The 18,370-nt window shown below is 40.0% G+C and overlaps 1 protein-coding gene across 1 annotated transcript in view; it reads left to right on the top strand.

The window, feature by feature from the left end:
• SAMD12 (sterile alpha motif domain containing 12) overlaps window positions 1-12,458 on the top strand; it is a 514,242-nt gene extending 501,784 nt beyond the window's left edge. Inside the window, exon 5 of the mRNA XM_020975533.2 lies at window positions 3,945-12,458. Within this exon, the coding sequence (XP_020831192.1) occupies window positions 3,945-3,967 (23 nt within the window). The 3' untranslated portion in view covers window positions 3,968-12,458. The remainder of the gene's footprint in view (window positions 1-3,944) is intronic.
• The last annotated feature ends 5,912 nt before the right edge of the window (window positions 12,459-18,370 follow it).

Genomic DNA, 18,370 nt, shown 5'->3' with positions numbered 1-18,370 from the left:
GGTAACATGAAGAGAAGATTCCATCCTTCCTAACATATTTTCTTTAAGAAATATTTAAACTAGCCTAGACAAGAAGTAAATGAGCCCTCAAATCATTAAGCCAGCAAGGCAGTTATCAATGTAATGTGACAGTATTATGGAATGACATGATGCCTCTTTTATTTTTTAATATTTCTTTTATTTGTTATGTTATATTATTTATTAATTATTATAAATTGTTTATCTTTAATTTATTCTTAACATTCATTTTTTTTAAATTTTGAGTCCCAAATTCTTTCCCCTACCCCATCCATTGAGAAGGCCAGCAATATAATATCAATTATACATATGAAGTCATGTGAAACGTATTTCCATATTAGCCATGTTCTTTTTTAAAAAGCAAGAAAAGTAAAGTTTTTAAAAGTGTGCTTCAGTCTGTACTCAGAGTTCATCAGTTCTCTCTCTGTGGAGGTATATATCATTTTTTTCTTTTTTTTTAAAGGCAATTGGGGTTAAGTGACTTGCCCAGGGTCACACAGCTAGTAAGTGTCAAGTGTTTGGTCTGAAGCCGGATATGAACTCAGGGCCAGTACTCTATCCACTGCTCCACCTAGTTGCCCCTATATAGCATTTTTCATCATGGGTCCTTTGGAATTGTCTAAGTCTTTCACAGTTGATCATCATTACAGTATTGCTGTTACTGTGTACAATGTTCTCCTGGTTCTGCTCACTTCACTTTGCATTAGTTCATATAGGTCTTTCCAGGTTTCTCTGAAACCATCCTGTTTGTCATTTCTTATATCACACATCATAATCATATACCACAACTTACTCAGCTATTCCCTAATCGATGGGCTTCCCACAATTTCCAATTCTTTCATGATGCCTCTTTTAGAAAAAAACCCAGTTAACCTTTTTCAGTGTGTGCTGTTTCCATGTAGCCCCTTCTCCCAAGGAGTCCCAGTAATATGGCCAGTTATGTCAGGGTGGCTAGCCAGCACTTCATCCTGAGGGCAACTTCTGGTACCGCATACAGGATTCTGTTTCCAAGAACCCAACAGCTGACTTGGGGAGGTGTCAGGAGTAGGGGGAGCAGCGAGGGGTCAGCCGAATGCTCCATGGCCCAATCAGTAGGTTTTCCACCCCTGCAACTTGCCAGCGTTCCACAGGGCCAGGCAAGACCCAGGACACTCTGTACCACCACACAGCCCAGAGATGTTAACTGTGACCTTAGGAAAGTCATTTCCACTCTCAGTCTCAGCCACCTCACCTACAGTACCACTCTTCCAACATTGGGCAATACACAATATATTGTACCACATACAACATACAACACCTAGTATGATGCCCCAGAGTCATCAGGGAGAGATTAAATGGTGTGTTGTTTAGAAGCATTTCAATACAAAAAGGGTTAAAACTCTACAGGTTGTTTGGCTTTGAGAAGGTGAATCCTTAACCATCCAGAAAACTGGACTATTTATAAAAACCCTCTCTGAGGGTTCTAGATAGCCACAATTCAATTCAATTTTTTAAAAGAGTTTTTTAAGCATATTCTTTGTACAAGGTCTTGTTATTTGGTGCTAGTGATAGATACTATATGTTGTCTTAACTTGTGGGGTTTTTTTATGTCTTGTGTGAGTCTTGACTATGCAACTGTTTCTCAAGGACAGAGATCATATTATGTCTTAGGGTTTTGTTTTGTTTTGTTTTTTCCACCACCCCCACAGTGTCTAGCCCAAGGCTGAGTACATAGTTGATGATTTATAAATACATATTTACTGACTGATCAGAAAGAAAAACCAAGAAATCCAGGAAGTGCCACCCAGACAGAAGCAGGGAATGACCTTCCCTTTGTTAAGAATAAAGTGATAATCTTACTATTGGGCATATGCCCCAAGGGAGGTCAAAAGCAGACAGAGAGGGCTGCCATATATCTGCCAAAATATTCACAGCAGCACTTTTTGTGGTAGCAAAGAACCAAAAACAAAGTGCCCATTAATTTGGAAACAGCAGGACAAACTGTAATTGATGAATTAATGAAATATTAGTGGACAAAAATTAACAATGACTATTGATTTAATAACCATCTCTATGCTGAAGACTTTCAAATCTACCTATCCTGCCCTAAACTCTGCTAGCCTCCATCTCTTGTCTCCAGCTTCCTTCTAGACATTTTGAGCTGGATCTCTGGGAGACATCTCAAACTCAACATGTCCAGACTGGAATCTATCATCTTTCCCCCTAAACCCTTCCCCTCTCCTACCTTCTCTGTTACTGTAGAAGGTAACACCATCCTTCTAGCCCACTAGGAATCATCCTGGATTCCTCACCATCTCTCATCCCCCTTATTCAAGCTATTGCCAAGACCTGTCAGTTTCACCTTTGTTACATCTTTCCAATACACCTCCTTCTCTTCTCTGACACTACCACCACTCTGGTGCAGGCCTTCATTGACTCATGCCTGGATTATTACAATAGCCTGCTCATGGGTCTTCCTGCCTCAAGTCTCTCTCCATTTGACCACTAAAGAAATTTTCCGAAAGCATGGATCTGATCATATCACCCCCTCCCATACTCAACATTAATTCTAGTATTTCCTCATCACTTCCAGAATCAAATACAAAATGCTCTGTTTGGCATTTAGAGCTCTTCATAACCTAGTCTTCTCGTACCTTTCTTACATTTTACTCCCCTACACATTCTCTGAGATCCAGTGACGCTGTCCTTCTGGCTATTTCTCGAACAAGACCCTCTGTCTCTCATTTCCAGGCACTCTTCCTGGCTGTCCACTATGCCTAGAATGTTCTCCCTCCCGCACTCTGCCTATTGACCTCTTTGGCTTCCTTCAAGTCCCAACTAAAATCCCATCTTTTACTTGAAGGCTTCCACAATCCCTCATAATTCTAGTTCCTTCCCTCTGTTAATTATTTCCTATTTATCTTATGTATAGTTTGCTCTGCATATATGTGTTTGCATGCTCTCTTCCTCCCCACCCCATGTAAGCTCCTTGAGGGAAGGGACTGTTTTGTGTCTCTTTTTGTATCCTCAGCACTTAGGAGTGTGCTTAATATAATGGTACTTAATAAATGTTTATTGATTGATTGCTAAGGAACCAGAGAAACAAGAGAAGATGTCTATGAACTGATACAAAGTGAAATCAGGAAGACAATATGCACAGTGACACACAATATAAAAGAAAAGCACACTAAAAGGAAGCAGAATTAATTCAGAAGTCTTTGTGGTCCCAAAGAAGGGACAATTATGTCCCCTTCAATCTGAGCAAGGCAGGTAGGGGAGTACAGGGACAGAATGTCGAGTACACTGCAGATGTTACCACTTTGTGTTTGTTTCTGTTATGGTTTGTTTGTTTCAAAGGAGAGTTCTGTTTGGCTTTAGTGAGGAATATTCACAAATTATAGTGGTATCAAACATTTGTTTTAAAAATGAGTTAAAAGTTACATGTTGTATGACTAAAATGATTGATAACTGAAGTAGCAATGGATGTAAGAGCAAGCTGAGAAGCTCCAGCAGGGGGCTTCTTTTCTTCTAATTATATTTATCACTGGAGGGTTTTCCTCTGAATGACAGTACCTGCCCTCTGGTAGGAAAACCCAATTAAACTGTGCGAAGAAACACACCCCTACTGCCTGTCCCAATCTAATCTCCTTCCAATAGATTTATTAATGGAAAGAATCACAGAATTGGATGTGACTCTCAGGGTTGAGCTAGTCCATCCCCTTGCTTCCTCCCCTCAGTAAGATGGGTATCTCCCCTATTCTAACCGCTTTCCAGGGAAGATTTTATAGACAATATCTGTCAGAGACCCCATTCTAGTGTTGTGCTACCTTCACCTGGGGCTCAAGGCGTTTGAACAGGATAACAACATTTTACGTCCTGGAAATGTGCGGATTTGTACCATGTGAAATAAATGACTTTCCTGATTGTTTTTTTCATTTCTTTTACAGCCTCAACAGAGGGTTCTCCATAATCATGATTAGCCTCTAAAGCTGCTGTCCTGCCAGTTGATATGAAAGTGGCCTCTCCCTCATGAAAAGCCGAAAGAACGGCAGTGCCACAAGACGACCTTGGAGAATTGAAAGATTAACTGAGCTCCAACCACTCAGTCAAGATGATGGGTTTGGAAAAATCCTAGTTTGCCATGGATTTAAAATGTGGCACATCATCTCCAGTGCTAATTTGTTCCAAGTGGTCATTGACAGACCATTAGCTGGGAAATTGCTTCCAGTTTTCATCACTGTGCATAACTTGAGTTCCCTTCAGGGGACTCTCTGTGCCCTTCACTAGAAGTCCCATTTTAGCATGGCAACTACTGGATTATTTTATTATGTATGCAGATGGCATGATGTTTTAGGAACCATTACGACAGTTCTGCGATCTCAGTGGAAATGTTCACAATATTACACCCTGATAGGAATGTGTAAACATGTCTCATATCTGTTAGTTATGCCGTCTAAAGGTATTCCATTCAATTATTAAGCACTTTATAGGTGAGCTCTACACAGAAGAATTAGCACGTTCTGTATATGTGAAGAAAAAAAACCAAGGTGTTCTTTTTTCTTTTTTTCCCCAAAATCTTGTTCTGTTTCTAGGCTGAGATTGTCCAAGACAAACTCCACTATTTACATATCCTTTGTGGTTTGTGGTATCTGGGTATAGATATGGTCATGGTACTGTTAGATTTCATCTTATAACATGTTATTGAACAACTGTCTTGATTTGAGCCAGGAAGAGATAAGCACGGGGGTAGTAGGTGGACCATGGTGATTATGATATTACCTATGATTTCCTTATACTTAGATGCCCTCATGTTGCCCACAAATATGAACATGCTTGTCTTTCCATTGTGCCACTATAAACTTTCTTCTAATCAATAGAAGCCAAGATCTTGAAAACAAGGAGAGGGATTCCATTTTCGTCAGCAACCATGGGTCAATGAGTAGTAAAGGCAAGAGAATTTGGTCATGTCATGGCTCTTGCTTGCTATAAAATGTTATGGAAAGAGTGTCAGTGGAAAAGTTCACAACATTATATCCTATTAGGAATGTGAACATGGTTAGTGACATGTTATGAGCCTAACATAGCATCATAGGTAGAACCTTCTAAGGCAAAAAATACAAAGCAAGTGACCAAACTGTATCCCACAAGAAAAAGATGGGTATCAGTCCCCAGTAAGATTTCTTTTCCCATAGACAACTTCTAACCATCCCCCGGTTAGTCCTCTTTCTGCTATTTTACCATCAATATTGGGGGGGAATTTTTTTAGTTTTATTAGAACAGAACCCAGTGATTTCTATCCTTAGTCCCTCTTGAAGTGTCAGAGCCCACATGGACCAGTCCTACTTAGCTGATCCAAATTTGGTTTCTGAAACCTAGTATCACTATTTGAACTGAGTCAAGAGTCCAGTAAAGTTTATCTCCAAAGGTTGACGCATGAGTCCTCACCATCCCAGGCCTAGCTTATGAAGCCTAGAAAGTGATTTCTTTAAAACCACATGTGATAACTTGTAATTGACTGGGCTCTTCCCCAAGTTTAGCATCCAGAAATATCCTCAGACCCACAGGTTTCATCTAGTTGACCATCTTTCCAAGTCTTTGAATCAGTTTAGCTCATTGTACCTCTCTTGAAAACTCCCAGAAAAGGGGAAAGAGAGCCTCTTGAAACTCCAGTGAGTCAAAGGGGAGGATGGATAAACCTAAGTTTATCAAGAGAGTGCTAAAGAAAGGACCCTACTGAGAAATAACACCTAAGATCCTACAGATTCTCTTTCTCCCCCACCCTAATCATTCCCTAGCTATTCCCCAAGTAAATACCAAGAGAAGAAAGTATGACTGCAGCTCCAAAAGAGATTTGTTGGAGTGGCTTTGGGAAAAGCTGACTTGAAATCTTTATTCTTTACTCTAGGGCAGTGGTGGGGAACCTGCGACCTTGAGGCTACATGTGGCCCTCTAGGTCTTCAAGTGCAATCCTTTGAATCCAAACTGCACAGAATTCTGTCAAAGGGTTCAGTCAAAGGGTGGCGCTTAAGGCCTAGAGGACCACATGTCACCTCAAAGCCATAGGTTCTCTACCCCTGCTCTACGGTATAATTCTAGGCTTTTAGCAGTATCCCTACCCCACTTCCCCAGCTGTCACCATTGCGTCATGCAAGTAGGGCTGATTCACTTCAATCTGCTTACCCTTTCCTGCTGCTTCTCCTGTTAATTCTTTATACAACTTGAACCCCAACTCCCCCCCCATCCCACCCCTGGGGAGCATAGCCAGTATTCATAACATACCTCTGTGCATGGAGGTCCAATCGATAGCCACCTGACCTAAGGCAGCATGGTACATCATGTACCACAGAGGTGAGAGGTGGTAGAAAAATCCATCAATTCCATCCATGCCTTATTCTCAGCTCTTCCCACTCCCAGTTTTCATCTTGCTATCAGTTTTGTGTTTCCTGTCTTTATGATAAATATTATTCATACCTCTTTCCTGCAGCCCCACTCCATCCCACCCATATGGGTATATATATCCATACATTTGGTATGATACAACAATAAAACACAGGTTTGGATTCCACATAGTCTTTGCGAAGAAAGACTGCCAGGTTCTCAAGTATTGTGTCAATCTGGTGCCCATGGAGCTCCTCCTAGGATCCCTGAGAAAACTGCCTACAAGCAACCATATTTGATCACTTGCCTCTATCCCATGGAACAAATTAAAGACTACTGGCATATTGTCTAGCTCTTTGGCTTTGGGGAAGTATAGTCTGAACATTGAGATCAGTTCATTTCCCAGATTAAAGTCTTATTGTCACTGCTTGGAATAAACAAAGGAAAAATTTTTTTCAATAATATAAATGCTCATAAATCCATTAAGGAAACAAACAAGCTTTCTTCTATTGCTTTTTTCAAAAGTCTCCCAACTTGTTTCAAGTCAAAAGAGCTAGTTAGAGCACTGTTGAGTTGACATTTGTGAGAAGACAGTTAACCAAGAGAAGGACTCCAGATAGCTTTTCTAAACATGTATTAGTGCCAAGCACTTATCATTCATTGAAATAGCTGAACTGCTGTTTTTCGTATGGTTGTTCTGTTTCAGTGACTCCCAGGGATGGTTTGGAAAGCACAGCATAATAAATTCAAGGACAGCTTCAAGTGTGAAATGGACCTCGTAGAAGCAACATTGGATTTAGAGACAGAGAACCCAGGTTCAAAACCTGCCTCTGTCATCTGGATAACTTTAGGCCAATTATTTTTCCTTTCAAAGGCCTCAGGGTCCCATTTGTAAAATAAGGGGATTGAACTAGATAGCCTTTAAAGTCCTCTATGAACCTATGACTCAACCTTGGATTTCTTTGGTGTTGGGAGAGTACATAGGGAGGAGGAGCAGGGGATTGTGTCTACATAGATTAAACATGGCTGCCTCCCCAAAATGGTAAGCATTCTTACTTGAGTATCATGTGTGGAATGACACTTCCCAGAAACTTAGAATACTTTGTACAGAGAGAGAGAGAGAGAGATTTGTCTTGTTGGGAAGCAGAGGTGAAGTAGTATGTTGTTGAAATACTTATAAATTTTTAACATTCACTTTTCTATTTTCTCAAAGCCTACCCCACATCTTCCTATGAGCAAACAGACTCACACCCACCACTGCAGGGGAAAATACAGTCTTGAGAATGAATAGGCATGAATAATTATTAGGATCTCTAGGGTGCCAAAAAGAGGCTTGGAAAAGAGAGGAGATTAGCTAACTTTCACTAAGGAACTGAATTTAAATTTGAAAGATTGCATAATTTTACAAATGCACCCTGGGGTTCTTTGACCTCAGAGACTTCTTGTACATGCCCTACAGGGACCTCAGAATTCCCGTAAGGGCCAACAAGGACAGACTGGACAATTACAGGTATACAGTAGAGTTCTCACAGTAAAGACACATCTAACTCACTAACTCAGTGGCTGAGTCCAACTGTCTTTAGTTTCCCAGCAAATACTGAAATAAAGGTTAACACCCAGGAAGATAAGAAATATCAACCTTATTTGAGAAAATATGCCAAAGAGGAAAACTTCTAAGGGACTTCTCCACCCGTACCCCCGTTACCTGATAATGCGCTCTCGCGCTCTCTCTCTCTCTCTCTCTCTCTCTCTCCCCCCCTCTCTCTCTGTCTGTCTGTCTTCTGCAAATGTCACATAATTGACTTGGTAAAGAACAATAAAGTTTCACAGAAGAGAAGTTTGCAAGATCCCTGTTAGTTTCAGCTCTTTCAGTCCCCCTGTTTCCAAGTGTATTAGCAGGCTCATTCTGTTGAGTGTTTTCCTTTATATTCTTTAGAGTAATTTTGTTACTTGACAGTTAGACTTAAAGCTGATGTAGACACTTTAAAAATCTCATCTTTGAAAATGATATAAATTTCTTTATTCCCTGAAGCCTCTTTTTATTCACTCCCTTCGCAAATCCACAACATATTCTCACCCCAGTTTCTTCTCTTTCCATTTCTCTCTGTGTCTTTTATGGTGCTGTGGGTAGGTTTCAATTATTTGATAAAGAGTTCAAACAGGGGGGAAAAAAACATTCATGGAGTCCTATTCCAATGAATAATACCTTCTTGAATTCAATGGGGGAGGAGCTTGGTTACCACACCACTGTGGTGCATCAGCTTCCATCCCTGGGATATGACTTTGAATCAATCAATCAACAAGTAGTTATTAAGCCAGAGTTAGGTACTAGACTAGGCTCTGGGGATACAAGTACAAAGAATGAAACAATCCTTCCTCAAAGGACCATAATAAAAGTGGAGAGGGCCAGAAGGTGAGTTTCAGCTTCATTTCAAGGACAGCTAGCTCATACTTCCTTAATCCCCTTATGTCTGCTACATCTAGATTTCCTCCTGTCACCACAGAAATTTCATGAACTCAGTTTTACAAAACAACAGCATTATCCCTGGCTCCCCAGAACTGCCTCAAGGCGAGGGAGGACAGCATCTCCATTATTTTTTGTAAGCTCCTAATTCTGCAGAGGGAAGTAAGGGAAGACTTTTAAAACCCAACCACTCATGCTCAGCTTTTTAAAAACTTGTAAGTTGCTCGAACCCCTTATAACTAGTGCAAAGTAGATGTTTCCAGTGACATCTAATTCAGGTGTCTGGAAGGTGTGATGATGTTTGCTACTTTTATTATGATTGTCTCCTTGACCTAAAAAATTTGAGATATGGATAGTGAGATTGAGAGAACTTGAAAGGGAAGTGTCCATCAGGTACTTAAAGGATTTGGTCCTCCTGCCCTTAAAGAGGATGGCTGTAGAATGGCTAGATGTCTATACAGTTGGGCTAAGGCAGAAGGTGAGATGATATGTGAAAGACTTCATTAAAGTGGGATTTCATTGGTCATGAAATAGAATAATGCTGTAGAGATACCAGTTGTTCACTTTTAATTTCATATTTGTTATTGATAATTAATTGAAATAGTAATAACTTATGGAGAGTGACTTCCCCCTTTCCATATTTCTAAGCCTTTTAAAATTTCACTCATTTGGATCAAAATAAATAGTTGCCGATTTCGAGTAGTTTCCCAGGCTTTAACACAATGAGGCAGAGCTTTAGGGCTGAGCCAGTGGTTTCTATCACAATACAAATCTCTTTTCACTATAAAGGGGAGAGGAGAGAAAGGATCTTTAGACTTTATTTTTAGAATGAAGTAACTACTTTTCTTGATTTCCTTGAGGACAATAAATAAAAGTCTGATTTTGTGACATAACCCTGGTTGGGACAGGAGATGCCTCAGGAAGCTCTTGAGTTGGGCTTATCAGGCTATCCATTTCCAGTCCTGCCCCTTCTGTCAAATAGTCTGGACCCCACCTACCTTCTGTCTCTTTCAAAGAAGCTAGCCTGTCTTAGCTAAAAAGATTAGCACCCAGGAGGTAATACACACACACACACACACACACATTCTTGTAGATACTACTTCAGTTTAATTTGAGTTTTAGAGAAGTGGTATGCTACTTTAGTTGATGAGATCCAGACACCTGCATCAACTCCCAGGGACTATTCTTTGCCACAATTAATATTTGGTTTGTTTTCATTTACCCTGAAAAACAAAAACAAAACTGTCTTCTGGACTTTCTGAAGTCTCAGGGGTAGCATTTGCCAGTTTTCACTTTCATAGCTCACACGGCAAGCATTTGAAAGCAAGGCCTCGATGGTTTTCTGAACATGTCTGAGAGGAGTTTTGAAATATACAGCTCGATTCCTGCCCACATTTTAAAAGGCAACTGTTTGGGATGGGAGAGTGTGGAGACATCACAGTGAGTGTAGCTGTATCCTTATTGAAACTTGTAACTTTGGGTTTTGTTTGTTTATTTGTTTATTTCCATTCTTATTCAACTGTTACCTTAAACTAAAAGATTGGCCTCCATGGAGTGGCTATTAACCCTAACCAGGAAGCCCAGCCAGGAGCCTCGGGTTCCAGTTGCTTTAATTCATGCGTAGGAGATTTTAAAAACCTCTTTGGGCTTCTGGATTTCTCCACTACTAGTCTCCCTTCCTCCACCAATAGAAAAAACAGCCCTTACAAGGTTATATGAGCAGCCGTGGTTTGGCCAGTGGAGGTAGCTAGCATTGAAGAGAGCTGAATAATGCTGGGAGCTCGATTTTGTGCAGGCTTGGAGCTGTGTCCCACATCCCGAACATAATTCTATCGAGAACTACACTTCCATTTAAGTGAGATCTGGTCCCAAATGTTTTGAACTGAATTCTGCTGAAAATCATCATAGCTCCTGTAATCGTGCTACTGGAGGCCTATAAAAGCAATTCCCAGTTAGCTCAACTATTTAATATCATTAGCCTCTATATTAAATAGCTTTACACAAAATTTTAGAAGAGATCGATATCATAGTAAAACTGCATATTAGCAATAAAGAGCACCTGAGAAGAGAGTATTGATCTATTGTGGTTTCTATGCTGAGGTTTATTCTTAGAACTTTGTGGGGGACAGCATACTAGGAGAAGAGGAAAGAATATATCTTGAAACCAAGAACACCAAGCTAGGGATCCAAAGACCTACGGGTCCAATCCCAGCTCCATCTTTTACTGTTAAACCTTAGACAAATGGCTGAGACTCCCAAGGCCTCAATTTCTTCATCTTTAGAAGAAAGACTTGCCCTTCCCACTTAGTGAGCTTTTCGTTTTCATGAGAACCAAATGAGACAATATGTGAATATTGTAGTGTGATACAAAGATAAGGTATTATCAGCAGTGTAATCTTGGTCGGAGTTTCCATGAAAATATAATTTCATGAAACACAATGCCTATTTCTTCTACTTTACAGCCTTATGATCCCCGCCTACCATTTTGATCATATCACCACCCTTTGGGGGTTAAACCAGCAAAGGAAGTAGTGATCAACGTATCCTACAACTATCTGATTTGTCTAACGATATTTGTTCTGTCCTATGGATCCCAAAGACTGAGGTACTCATCTGTCATACTGACTTCGTCTCCCAATTCATTGAGTGCTCTAGTGAACTAGCCAGCCAAAGGAGAGAGCTTTGGATTTGGCTTTCCAACAGGCATCGGTTTTCAATCCCTGCGTTGCTGAAGAGCAGACGAAGTGTGTAGTTGACAAATGGAGGGTAAGGAACCAAATCATTCTGCTGTGAATTCTGCCCATTAGCCACCGTCTAGTAGTGTGGGTTCTGATGAAGGAAGAAAAGATCACATGATGTGAATTGAATTGTAGGCTAAAGAAGGCTTATAGTAATATCAGAAGCAAACCAGTGAAAACTGTTCACTCCCTCTTTGGTAAAATGCATGCCTGTGCTTGTGTGCAGGAGCACACACTGTCAGCTAGGTTTAGTAAGTGTGCTTTGTAACATCATGCCCCTGCATAGGTCATAGACCTTTTTCACAGCTTCTGTAAGTATACCATAAGCCAGCACCTGTTTCAGCTTCCTGAGAAGGGTTCGATATACAGTGATTTTCTTTTGTCATCACCCACCGCTGTGTTTCCTGCCTTTACACCATAGCACTATGTCTCTATAGACATCCAAACAGAGTGATAACATCGAGTGCCTTTTTGATAGGCATATATTGTATTCCCCTAGGAACCCCACAGGGGCAAAAAAATGTACAGAAAACCTTATTTTTTCCCCAAATAAGAGAATAATTGCACATCATTTTAACCTATCCGTTTCCATATTTAAGTGGCTGTCAACATGTTAATGCCCATTAATCCACTGTTCTATTTTTTCCTTTTTTAATTGTTTTCAAATGTCTTTAGAAAGAGTTGGTGGGGAGGCAGGCATTCTCTTTAAATTGAGTTAAATGAAAATTTTCAAAATGTGTTGTTTTTTCTCTGGTGTCCGTGGGCATGATCTCTAGCAGGCTTGGAAATCTGCTTCATCATTTTGTATACTTGACAATTTTGTACTCGGCATTATTTGACTTCATATGTGCATGGCAATGTATTAAAAGACAAAATTTTTATTACAGTGTAAAAAGTGTTTCATTTCTGATTTTGAACAAATACACTTGGGGAAAAAAATCACATTAAACTTTTCACTTATGTTTTCTTCAGATCATCAGCTTTTCAGAAGGAAAAAAAAGAAAAGTTACTGCATTTCTCTTTCTCTGTTAGTTAATGATGCAATTCATAATGGAAAATTGTCCTCAATTACACTGTGTTTCCTGCAGAAATAATATATGTGAAATGAATCTGTGGCCTCACTCCAGTTCCTCCTAGTGCACAGACTTCTCCAACACAACTAGCATAATCAGCAATGAGCTTGAAAATCTTGGTTTTGAGACTAGATGGTGGGAGAAAGAACTTCAACAAGCTTTAGACTGGTGGGAGAAGGAGGAGGGTGCTGTGCTAAGATCGAGTCTTAGAGCCAAAATCTGCTCCTTTTTCCATGTTAATGACAAGACCCATAATGATAGCTAATAGCTACCATATATATGTTGTCTTATTGATCCTCACAACAAATAGATGAGGTAGTAGCTATTGTTATCCTCATTCTACAGATGAAGGAGGCTAAATCAGTTCCCAGGGACACAGAGCTAGTAAGTGTCAGAGGCAGGATTGGAACTCAGGTGTTGCTAACTCCAGTTCCAACATTATCTGTTATGCCACCCGGGCTGGCCCCAAATATCTCATTCCTCTTCCTCCAAGGTAGGTACAAAGTGTGAACTCCATTTGACAAGTGAAGACATGGAGACCCTCAAGAGTAACAGTTGCCTGTCTAAGCTTGGACACTAACTCTAGAAGAAATGTCATTAGAAGCCAGTGGTCAGGCTGTAAAACTGCCCCAGCCCCATGTCCTACTCCGAAATCCAGACTTCCTGACACATCCATTAACTTGGACAATTCTTGAGTCATTTTCCAAACTGGGGGCAGAGAGGGAGGGAGGAAATACCCCCCAAAACATTGATATTTCACATAAAAATGACAGGATCAAAATGAAATGATAAAAAGTTACACTACTTTGTAAATCTGAAAGTGCTAGAGCAAGCTTACCTATTATTATTGCTACCTACCCACCTCAGTCAGAACCTGTAAGAGTGCTGGATGTCACCACTGAAGCTCTTTTATCAGAGTAAGCCTCCATCCGATCATATCTCCACACAACCAATCAGCAAGCATTTATTAAGCACCTACTACATGTCAAGAAGGGCAGCTAGGTAGTGAAGTGAATAGAGTGCCAGGTCTGGAGTCAGGAAGATCTGAGTTCAAATCTGGCCTCAGACACTTACTATGTGTAACCCTGGGTAAATCATTTAACCCTGCTTGCCTCAGTTTCTTCATCTGTAAAATGAACTGGAGAAGGAAATGGCAAATCATTCCAGTATCTTTGCCAAGAAGCTCCCCCTCCCCCCAAAAAAAGAATAACAAAGAGTTGGATATAACTAAAAAGTGGCAAAACAATATGTCAAACACCGCAGTAGGGGTAAAAAAACATTAGACAGTCCCTACTCTCAAGGTGCTTATATTCTATCAGGAGGTATAACATATTCATGGACAACAGTACTAATAATAATAATAAGAAGAAGAACTAGCATTCACATCATGCTTTAAAGTATGTAGAATGCTTTATATATGTTATCTCATTTGATCCTAACATTTCTATAAAGCTTTAAGATCTGCAAAGCACTTTACAAGTATTATCTCATTTGATCCTTCCAACAACCCAGTAAGGTTTAGATAGATAGATAGATAGATAGATAGATAGATAGATAGATAGATAGATAGATAGATAGATAGATACAGCAACAACAGGGCACTTTGGAGCCAGGATCCATTAAGCAACTTTTCTGGTGGAGATTTTGAAGTCATTTAGACTGTTAGCACCTCTCTCATACATATATCCATATGCCTCAAATATGCTTATTGGGATAAATAGGCTTCTGCTTACCTTTCACTATTTTGAATGCACTTTGAAAAGCCAAGAAAGAAGATATTTGGACAAGGCAACCCTATTCTTCATCTTTGTACAAAGAGCAAATACGGATTCCCTCAAGAATTTAGCATCTAACTTCTGAAAAAGGGCTTGCTTCTCCCTCTGTCCCTGGCTCATTCCAGAATATTTTCCATACAAAGCTAGGAAAATTAAGAGAAGAGAATGAGGGGACACATAGGAAGCAACCCACACATGACAGAAAATAAATTATCTAAGATGGGATCCTCCTGGCTCAGTTTCCCCATTATGTTCCTTTGTAAAGGAATGTTACCCACCTGGCTATTCCTAAGTCTGTTTATGAGGTGGATTTGAAACTGCATGGTTGGAAAACTGAACTATCTGAATCCAAACAGAGCTAAAGTTGTTTTATTTTGTCATATCTGGGCCCTTCAGTCTTTTCTGTCAGATTTGTATCTTCCAGACTACAGGCCATTCAACTACAGCAGGTGTCAGTCAATGTTCCCCCGTCATTCCCTGGATACAGCCTGTGCTTGGTTCCCGCCACTCTCCTCTTTGGGACCCCCTCGAGGCAGGGACAGCTGTATGCCCCTTGCCAGCAGGAAGCAGTTTCAGAAGTCAAGACCTTCACCCCTTACACCAAAAGAATTTGTGTCCCATTTGTTTGAGGGGGGAATGATGGGGGGTTGGGATCTGGACCCCAGAAAGGACTTTCCCACTGACCAGATCTCTGGTATAAGGCTATAATCCTATCAATTGGCCTTTACCCTTAATCTAGCCTAGACCTCCATTGTCTTACCTCCCTATGGCCCCTGGCCATTCCCCCCCCCCACTTAATCCTAGGTAGGCTCCATTCTCCCTGGGTCCAGGTCCCAGGAATTCTGTTCACCTCAGCTTACTGGCCACTCCCATCCAGATCTTCCTTAGACCCCTCCTCCAGTCACCCCAAACTACTTGGCCACTCCTAGATCCCTCCCACAGTCTTTCTGTATATAAGGTCCATCTTGTCTCCATTAAGGTGCTCAGATTCTTAAAATCCAGCCATTGCTCAGATTCTTATAATCTAGCCAATAGCTCACTAATGTTCAGACTCCTTAGGAGTCTGCCCAATATGGCAGATGTTCTAATAAGCCTTGTCTTTGTCTGACAACGAATAAGTAAATAAATAAATTACAAGTGATTGGATTTTCTTATGAAAAAGTGATGGGTAATAGAGAGGAAGAGGTGAATAGCGATCAGTAAATGTGGACTCTAATACCACATTACAATCAGTGCTAGCCTTTTCAAATAGGAGGAGTAGGATGTACTTTGAGAGGTACTCAGTGATTTGGGGCAGCTAGGTGGCACAGTGGATAATGTGTTGGGCCTGGAGTCAGTATGATGAGAATTCAAATCCAGTCTCAGACACTTACTAGCTGTGTGACATGGGCAAATCACTTAACCCTGTTTGCCTCAGTTTCCTCATCCATAAAGCTGGAGATGGAAATGGCAAACCACTCCACTGTCTTTTCCAAGAAACCCCCTCCCCCAAAAAAGGAATCATGAAGAATTGAATCCAGCTGGGAATGACTGAACAACTACTCCTACTATGTACTATTATTATTCCATAAGTTCTCTATTAAAATACAAAGAGTCCTGAGAAGACTAACACTATAAGCCTACCTGCAAGTACCTTAGGAGAGGTGACGATTATCCAACAATAGGACTCTGACGGAAAAACGTGGAAAACAGACCTTTGGCTGCCAGTTTCCCACCTTCATAGTAGGATCAAAGACACTAAAAACCAGAAAGGACCTTAAAAGGCATCTGGTATGCTCATTTTATAGTTGTTAACCCTGAGGCCCAGAGATGCTGGGTACTTGTCAAAGACACACAACTAAGTTAGTAAGTGGCAGAGTCAGGATTTAGACATAGGTCCTGTTCCTCCAAATTAGGTTTATTTTCCTCCTCATCATATAGTTTCTAAAAGGAGAGTCAGGGACCTGACGAAGCAGAGAAAGAAGCTAAAGGAAGGGGCAAAGGGGCCTGGGAGGCAGAGTGCCAGATGACAAACTTTGCTTACTTAACGATTTTGCTAAAGGTCATCCTGTTAAAATTAATGCTTTACAATGCTTTCCTATTTCTGGCCCAAATTGGTTAGCATTTCTAGAGATAATCATTGAGATCATATATTGTACTTTTTTGTTGTTGTTTAATCGTTTTCAGTCATGTCCAACTCTTTGTGACCCCTTTTGGGGGGTGGGGGAGGAGGTGGTTTCTTGGCAAAGATACTAGAGTGGTTTGCCATTTCCTTCTCCAGCTTATTTTACAGATGAGGAAACTGAGGCAAATTGGGTTAAGTGACTTGCCCAGGGTCACACAGCTAGTAAGTGTCTGATGTCAGATTTGAACTCAGGTGTTCCTGACTCTAAGCCTGGTCTATATTCACTGTGCCACCTACTTGCCCGTGGTATTTGTTACTCCTTGCATATAAAAACCTAATTAATCAATTCCCCAAACAGTATAAATTTCCTATTTTGGTTTCTAATGGTAATTAAGTATGAATTGGGTAGGAAAATGGTAAAATTCAATGTCAAGATAGAATTCTGTGCCTCTTCTATCACTCTTTTGAGACTGATAAAGGAGAGTGTGTTCTCCACCTTTTATTCTTACAGGTATTATGCTAACAGACACTTTACTGGGAAAACAACTTTACCCCAAGTTTGAGCATCCATGAAAGTGAGAAAGGAATGTACATCATTAGGGCAGTCAATTCACTATTTCTATGCAATCAGTAAGTAACAAGAATATGCTTTGAAAGTAACCTAGCCCTACTTAGAGAATCCTAGAGAATCAAGTAAAAAACTACTTGAAATAATAAACAACTTTAGCAGAGTTGCAGGCTATAAAATAAACCCACATAAATGCATCAGCATTTCTATATATTACCAACAAAGCCCAACAGCAAGAGATAGAAAGAGAAATCCCATTTAAACTTACTGTAGACATTATAAAATATTTAGGAGTCTACCTCCCGAAACAAACCCAGGAACTCTATGAACACAATTACAAAACACTTTTCACACAAATAAAATCAGATCTAAATAATTGGAAAAACATCAGTTGCTCATGGGTAGGCCGAGCTAATATAATAAAAATGACAATCCTACCTAAGCTAATTTACTTATTCAGTGCCATACCAATCAAACTACCAAAAAATTATTTTATAGAGTTAGAAAAAATAATAACAAGATTCATTTGGAAAAACAAAAGGCCCAGAATATCAAAGGAACTAATGAAAAGAAATGCAGGGGAAGGTGGCCTAGCAATTCCAGATCTTAAATTGTATTATAAAGCAGCAGTCATCAAAACTGCTTGGTACTGGCTAAGAAATAGGGAGGTGGATCAGTGGAATAGGTTAAATATGCAAGACACAGTAGTCAATGACTATAGTAATCTATTATTTGATAAACCCAAAGACCCCAGCTTCTGGGATAAGAACCCACTCTTTGAAAAAAACTGCTGGGAAAACTGGAAAAGAGTATGGCAGAAACTAGGCATAGACCCAAATCTCACACATATACCAAAATAAAGTCAAAATGGGTTCAGGACTTAGATATAAAGGCTGATACCATAAGTAAACTGGGAGAACAAGGAATAGTTTACCTATCAGATCTATGGAGAACAGAAGAATTCATGACCAAACAGGAGATAGAGAACATTATGAAAAGCAAAATGGATAATTTTGATTACATTAAATTGAAAAGTTTTTGCAAAACAAAGCCAATGCAACTAAGATTAGAAGGAAGGTAGAAAATTGGGAAAGAATTTTTACAACCAGTCTTTCTGATAAAGGCCTCATTTCTAAAATATATAGAGAATTAAGACAAATTTATAAGAACACAAGCCATTCCCCAATTGATAAATGGTCAAAGGATATGAACAGACAGTTCTCAGATGAAGAAATTAAAGCCATCTATAGTCATATGAAAAAATGCTCTAAAT

Source organism: Phascolarctos cinereus, unplaced genomic scaffold (genome assembly GCF_003287225.1).
Source record: "Phascolarctos cinereus isolate Bilbo 61053 unplaced genomic scaffold, phaCin_HiC Scaffold_4;HRSCAF=312, whole genome shotgun sequence".
Classification (NCBI taxonomy): domain Eukaryota; kingdom Metazoa; phylum Chordata; class Mammalia; order Diprotodontia; family Phascolarctidae; genus Phascolarctos; species Phascolarctos cinereus.
Note: the sequence above shows the minus strand (reverse complement) of the source record. Positions and strands in the feature narration are given on the sequence as shown.